The following is a 7971-nucleotide window of genomic DNA, read 5'->3' as shown; positions in this document are numbered from 1 at the left end:
AAGCATGGTATCAACGCAGAGTACTAATAGCCCATTGTGCACTAATAGCCCATTATGAAGAGCGCGATGGAATTGTGGAAAAGGTACGATGCATTCATAGTTTATGACAACATCAATTAGGAATGGTATATTGTCGAGCATAGACGTCATCTGAGATTTGTCACCAAAACTTGTTACTTATATGACATGGGTTGTCATACTTGTCATATTACTTTTCTTTAATATTTATTTTATATAAAGAAATCAATATAAATAAATTATTTTAATAAAAACTTAAATTTCATTAACTTAAAAGAAAATCACACACTTATACTTAAAAAAAATCACACACGTGAAATTAAACTAATACACTTACATTTAAAAAAACATAACATACTTGAAATAAAAACTTAAATTAGAAGACAATTAGTTTAAATTTTAGCAAATTTTTAGGACTCCCTCACAATTTTCCAAAACTCAACAAGTCGAAATGTTTGTCAGCTTCAATTACGGTTCAAAAGCATTTCTAGCAATGTATTTTCATTTTCATCATTTACACTTCATGCATTACCCTACGAAACACATTTTTAAAATGAGTTGAAAGTCCGTTTACATATCTCCATTTGGAGAAGAGTTCATATGTACTTCGTGGAAAAGTGGTTTGACGGTTGTAAGTTTCGGCGACTCTCCCCAAAACTACGCGCATTAACGTTAATGTTGATTGACTATTCTGTTATATCAATACATGAATGAGCCAGTAACGTCACCTCTTTAGGGGACCAAATACGAGCTATTTTTTAATGATGATGTTTTGAAGAATATTGAATATAAGTGAGTTAAGATAATTGAATTTAGAAGAATTGAATAGGTGAAACAATGAGTAAGGATGATGATATTTAGTTGAGATTGATGATTTACAATTTGAAATTTTGAAGAAAAAACGGTTATATTATTTATAAGATGTTATTTTTTTGAAAAAAAAAATAATAAATGATAAAAAAAATGATTCTCTCTCATCGGTAAAATCTCACCGAGTTGTTGAGCTGAGCTCGACATGCCTCAGCCTCGACCGGTATTCGCCGAGGTTGCCAACCCCAATGTCTAAGCAACTCCCAAAAGCCTTAAGCAAAGGAAAAAAAATAAGTTCTTGAAAGTGTAGTAATCTTTCTTTGAATCCAGAAGATAGATTAAGAATTACATCATATTAGTAATCTTTCTTAGACCGAAAACCCTGCCATTAGAGACCCCCCCCCCCCCCCCCCCTTTCATTTTCTTCTCGCTAAAGCATGATCAAAAGAGAACGTTGCTCCATCTTGTGTCTAACAGTAGCTTGTTTATCATAATCAAGGGCATAAACTCGAGGAAATTGGGTTTTAAACATGTACCTCCTGACCAAATGTCATCCAAAAAAGAAATTGGTGAGTTATCACCTAGTTTGTTTTGACCTAACTAACACCCTCACAAGAAAGATTCTCCACAACCTTGAGAATATCAAACGAAATAGTGTTCTTATTTTAAGGCAAAGGATTTCCAATAAGACTTTTGGAACCATAAATCGCCTTAATCACTAAGTCAAAAAAAAAAAAAAACATTTGGGTTAGAATGAACTGCCACACCCACTTGTACAGAAGAGCTATATTCAAAGCCAACACATTACTCACACTCAAACGTCTAACCTGCCTATGCGACAAAACTTTCATCCTTTAACATGAAATAATTTTTTGAGTAAATTATAGAAATGATCCTTATATTCAGTCAAGTTCACAGTTTTGTTTTTTGGCCGAATGGTTTGGAGAAATTACGCCGTTGGTCCTTCCGTCCATATAAAAAGATTTTTTTATCCTTTTTAATTATTATTATTTTTTTTTTACTTTTTTACTCTTATTTATTTTTAATGAATATAAAAACCCTAAGGACCCACCACCACATCCATTCTTAAAAACATTAACATTGTCGAATCAATGGGAATTATTTCAATTATCGGTCTCATCTTCACACATTAAAAACGATATGAAACTTATCAAAATGGCTCATGTCAATTTTTGATATCTCAATAAATTCAAAACAATATAATAACATGAATAAAAAAAACATATATGGGAAATGTATCAAACCAAAATCAAATATATGGGAAATGTTTCCAAACCAAAATCAAAGCCTAATAAAAATACCTAACTCGGAGGCATTGGCAGTTTCTAGTTTAGCTTGATCTTTAGTACGAGGCTCATCCATACAGTGCCCATCGAGGGGGAGGGAAATGGAGCTGGTGTCCTTGGAGTGGTTTCGTTCACTTGAGAGAGAAGAGAGAGAGAGAGAGAGAGAGAGAGAGAGAGAGAGAGAGAGAGAGAGAGAGAGAGAGAGAGAGAGAGAGGAGAGAGAGAGAGAGAGAGAGAGAGAGAGAGAGAGAGAGAGAGAGAGAGAGAGAGAGAGAGAGAGAGAGGAGAGAGAGAGAGGAGAGAAGAGAGAGAGAGAGAGAGAGAGAGAGAGAGAGAGAGAGAGAGAGGAGAGAGAGAGAGGAGAGAGAGAGAGAGAGGAGAGGAGAGAGAGAGAGAGAGATTATAATGATTTTGTTTTGAACAGTGATTATAAATTAAGTTCAAGAAGTTAACTAATTCGTTTATATATGGGTTTGAACCCATAACCTCCAACCTAAGAACTTCTACATCGTTCAAATGGGTTTGTCCCATAGTGATTTAGTTGCCAAATCCATATACACAAGTGATCGAATTTTCACATCTGGTTACTCTTTTAAAAGTCTTCAACTTGTAAATATAAACTAGATTTAGGTTGTTTAACCTTTAAAACAAATTTCACATGCTCAAAAACACAAACAAAACAAACAAACAGAACCATAGAAGCTATCACAAGCCACAGGTCCACATACATATTGTATTGGGCCCAAAATGAGGGGGGCAATCGTTTACTTGAGTTAGTATGTTACAAAATAGCTGGTTTTGAAGCTGATATCTATAGAACTAGTAGAACATTATAAAAATAAAAAAACCTAGCATGACCCTTGCCTATAGGAGCACAGCGGCTACAGCAATGCCCGACAGGACACCTGAAGCACTTTTCAACTTCGAAATTAATCTTCCTTTTTCCTACAATCAGCAAACGAAAAGCTTGTTACGATACAATTAACTATAGTAAAAGAAACTTCGAAACACATATTCAATCGGACATAAATCCATCTTATGTATTTGGATTGTTATTTCCAAGTTCCAACCATATTATTTCAATCATATTTTGTTCGGTTGTTGTTTCTTCAATAAATATATATATGGAAAAAGAGTAAAAGAATAACATACTTGATATTTGAGTGCAGATTCAAGCGTTCTCACAACCAAATCCATTGATGGGCGACGTTTCGGCTCTCTTTCCACACATTGGAATGCCAGTTTTAAGAAAGTATCAAAAGAATCTTGTTCCATTTGTTGCCTTAGATTAGAATCAATAACCTTATCTCGAATTTCATCTTTTGATGACTTCTTTACCCATACAAGTAGCGATCGACGTTCATTATCACAACTAAAATCAATGCAAAACCTTGAGCATAAAACTTCAAATAGCACAACGCCAAAGGAGTACACGTCCGATTCTTTTGTGTATATCATCGTCTCCAAAAACGCGGGATCCGCATATCCATATGTGCCTTTGGCTTGAGTGATAAGATACGAACGGGTTAGTGTTGCAGGGCCATATTTGGATAAGCCAAAATCTGAAACTTTAGCGTTCCAGTTCTCGTCCAATAGGATGTTGGCACTCTTGATATCACAATGAACGACTCGTTGGGCTCCTTTGGGATTGTGAAGGTACTGCAGACCACGTGCAGCCTCAAGACATATCTTGAGACGCTGAACCCATGTGAAGTTGGGGTTCTCTAGATGAAAGTCGAGGCTTTTATTAGGTGCATACTCATACACAAGGATTCTTTCCTTCTCTTCATCACAGAATCCTAAGAGTGTGATGAGATTTTCATGTCTATTGTCGGAAAGCAGCATTATCTCCCTTCGAAACTCGGGAATTCCTTCTTCGTTTGAAGGATTCCAGCGCTTTACAGCACCCATGGTTTGACCCTTAGAGAGTGAGAATTCTCCTTTGTATACTTTACCATATGCACCTTCGGCGATGAAGTTGCATTCTGCAAAGTTGTTGGTGGCATTGTGTATGGATTTGAGTGGAATTCTGAGGTGTGCAAACTCTATCATGAAGGAGGACGCCATTGTTTTATTACTCAACTAATGATGGGAATGATTGGAAGAGGCTATCGATACATAATTCTTAACTAATATGATGTTCTATTTAACACAAATGATAGGTTTGAAATATTCAATAAACGTTGAATGACTAAAACTGGTCATTGGACGAACGTCAGAATGTTTTTTATTTTTTGTTCTTTTTGACTTTTCAATTTTTAGAAGTATGAGAACGATTCTTGGTTTACTCTAACCTAATTACCCTTAATAAATAAATAAATAAGTACGCGATTATTCATTTGGAAATTAGGACTAGTTAGTAGTCAAAAGTTGTTCACCGTTCTCTTTTTTTGAACGAGCTAAGTTGCGTTAATTTTTTCGTGGTGCTGTATTGTGAATTGTCTTTTAATTTTTGTTTTCTTGTCTCTCTGGTTTTATGTTTCGGTTTTTTACTGTTTGTATTTGGTTTTTACTTGTTGCTAGTTTTATAAGAATTTTTCCTGATGTTAAAAAAAAGTAATGATCAACTTTTGACTACTAATTGGTCCTTTTTTCAGATTGAAAATGGCGTATTTTTATTAATTATTAAAGTTAATTAGGTCATTTTAACGCTATTTAACAATTATTGTTCCCTTCGTATGCTGATCTGAAGTCCTTGTTACGTACGTTGCAATTTCTTGGAAGATCTCTTTGAAAATATATGTTGAAGATCTATCTTGGTTCTATATTTTCTTGATTTTCGAGCGATATGTTATTTTTATCGGTCGCTCCTCTCATCCGCTACAACCACCGGTCCACCACCCACCCCTTTTTCCTCCTTCCTTCTCTAATTAAACCGAAAACCTACATCATCCCCTCCTCCTTTCTTGCCTTACACACTAGAAGAATAGAAACCTAGATCCCATCCCCCTTGCTTTCCCATATGCCCTCATCATCTCCCAAGTTAGCATCCAACACTACAACTCATCCAACCTTACTTCTCCTAAGAGAGACCACTCACGATCACCACTTAAATATCCTCCACTAACAACTAACATCTCCACCTATTTTTTCCACCTTGAGCCACATCTCATGTACCATAGACACATTCTCGACTTTGTTAGGAAATCATATAGTAAATCCTAAACCGTTTAAAACCCTACCATCTTCAAGTCTGGAATCAAAGCAAAAAAAATAAAATGTTCTGCATCCATCCACATCACATCTTCAATTTTCTACGATAGCCCATTTAAATACATCACATTACAATCATTAAGACATATGTAATCAAAGATCTAAGACTAGCTAGATAGAGAATGGATGTTACTTACCTCCCCAATTAAGACGCCTTACAACAATTGTAGCTGATTCGAGCAGGGAGAAATCGAGATACATAGATCAACAGAAGGAAATTGAATCTCATCCCTATTGCTTTTTGAAAAATCTTTAAGAACTGGTAAACAAATTTCAAAGCTTTGAGTTTGATTTTTTTTCAATGGGATACTTGTTTAGGTTTAGAGTATCAATGGTAGATAACAGGGAGGATATGGTCGAGTTTGGGACAGAGGGTAATGGGTGATCTTATCGGACATGGGGGAGGCAGGGGCAGTGCACGTAGTGACGACACAATAAAGGTGGACTTTCAGCGTGTTAATGGTCCAGTGCAAAGGGAAGAACGTTTAGGTAAGGCGAAAATGGTTAATGGGTTAGGGTAATGTGGGAATCGATGGTCGATGACACTCTTTCATGTTGTTGTGACGGCATGAGGAGGATAGTTGTAGTGGAGTGTTGTTGGTGATCGAAGAGAGTAAAAGAGAGATATATCAGTTTGTGTAACATCCCAATGATAAGGCACTTCTAAATTTAACCCTATAATTTTATTATGTTGCATTTTGGGTCCCTAAGTAGAAGGAGGTGTGCATGGGAAGCCCTAGTGGCCATTTCATAATTTGGAGGGTTTAGGAGTACGCCATGCGTACGTGTTTACGCTTAGCGTACGTGTGTATGCTTAGCGTACTAAGGCATGCCTTAGTACGAAGGGCGTATATAGGTACGTGGGGCATACGTGTCGAGCATGCAAACCCTAATTTTTAGGGTTTGGCTTATATTTAAACCCCATTATAGCCTTATTTTCCCTCACCTAATCATCCTCTACCCTCTCATATGTGTTTGCAAACCCTAGTATCATCTTGAGGAGCCATTTCTAAGCTTGTGTGTGTGTGTTTTGGTGCTTTTGAAGAAGAAGGAAGGAAGAGAAGACCACATTGAAGGAGTGAAGCTCTCTAGATCCAGAATCACTCCACCTTTTGGCACCATTTTCAGGTATCAAGTTCTGAACTTGGTGTTGTTTCTTGTAGATCTTGTTTTTGGGTTAGCTTTAGGCCCCGTTTGGTAACATCTTAATTGAAAAATTAAGAGGCAGACTCTTAATTTTTCAGATTTAGACTGTTTGGTTGCATATGAATTTATGCCTCTTAATTTTTAAGATGCCTCTTAAACTTTTAGATATAAAGATATGTCTGAAAAAAATAAAAAGATCTCATGTTCCCTTTTTGCCCAAATACTTCTTCTCCTTCCCTCTGCCTTTCTTCTTCACAAATGTCACTCTTCTTGCCCCCTCCCACTGAAACTCCGATTGCGACCCTCCGTCATCACCTCTGCTCATCCCCTTCGGACACCGCCTCTACTATCGACGCCGACAGCGAATCCCTCCGGCTCCCTCATCGACGCCAGTTCTCTTCTACCCCTTTCTCATCCAGCTCCGATCATGTCAGCAATGTCACCGCCATCGTCATCTTCGCCTCCGTCTTCGTCTGCTTCGCCTGTGCTACCTTTGCCTCCGATATCTTCTGCAGGTAACTTTTCTTTTTCTCTTGTAATTCGATTTTAATGCTTGAAAGGATGAAAACCAGAATGGTACAAACTCAGGGATCCATGAAAAAAAGCAAGAAGCTCATGTATGTAGAATTGTGCTTGTACCTTGGATTGGGGAAAGGGGAACTGAGGTGAAAATGGGATCGAATGGAGGAAGATGACAAATGGGGTTTGGCTGAAAAGTTCATTTCAGATTGGCGTTCCAATTTTCATTCATTATCTGTAAATTTTGTTAAGCAGTTGGTCGATTAACAATTGATTATTACAATGATAATAATTCATCTCAGGATTCTTTTTCTTCATTGTTGTTTAGTGGTTTAAAGAAACTCATGGGCTTTCTAGATGGTAAATGATGGAAATAATTAATAGTTCTTTGAAATTTAAAGAATTTCTTAATGGTCACCATGTTAATTGAGTTATAGTTTTTACATTATGCATTCATGAGTTCAAAGAAATTATGATTGTGCATACAGTTATACAAGTATAATCGTCATACTGTCATAGAGCTTGTTCATTCGATTTACCATTATACATTCAATTATAGATTCACAAAATGGAAATAGTCAAAGAACTGCCATTACACTTTCATCACAAGAAATCAACAATTATAGATTCACAAAATGGAAATAGTCAAAGAACCGCCATTACACTTTCATCACAAAAATCAATTAAGGTGCAATATTGAATTGAATATGTGTTTAATTTTGTTTTATTTTTTGGTTTCGATTTTATATGGTGTTTATATTTTTTTTTTAAATAAAAATATTGAATTCAGCAATAGATAACACAAAAGGGTAAAATGGTCTTTTTTATTATTCAGGACAACAATTCAGATAATCCAACTAAACAACATGTTAAGAATTCAGACCCTCTTAGAAATTCAGACCTCTTAAAAATTCAGATCTTAAAAATTCAGATCCTGCCAAACAGCCCCTTAGGTTCT

The 7971-nt window shown here is 36.2% G+C and overlaps 1 protein-coding gene across 1 annotated transcript; it reads right to left on the bottom strand.

Annotated features, from left to right (window-relative positions):
* Positions 1 to 2738: 2738 nt before the first annotated feature.
* On the bottom strand, positions 2739 to 4232 carry LOC111902369 (receptor-like protein kinase HERK 1). The gene is made up of 2 exons (XM_042895589.2): positions 3288 to 4232; positions 2739 to 3080 (listed from the first exon to the last, which is right to left on the bottom strand). Exons 1-2 carry the CDS (start codon positions 4200 to 4202, stop codon positions 3000 to 3002), a joined length of 996 nt encoding a protein of 331 aa, XP_042751523.1. The 5' UTR covers positions 4203 to 4232; the 3' UTR covers positions 2739 to 2999.
* Between the last annotated feature and the right edge of the window lie 3739 nt (positions 4233 to 7971).

The sequence above is a fragment of the Lactuca sativa genome, chromosome 6, assembly GCF_002870075.4.
Source record: "Lactuca sativa cultivar Salinas chromosome 6, Lsat_Salinas_v11, whole genome shotgun sequence".
NCBI lineage: Eukaryota > Viridiplantae > Streptophyta > Magnoliopsida > Asterales > Asteraceae > Lactuca > Lactuca sativa.
The sequence above is the reverse complement of the archived record's forward strand: the minus strand, read 5'-3'. Positions and strand labels throughout refer to the sequence as shown.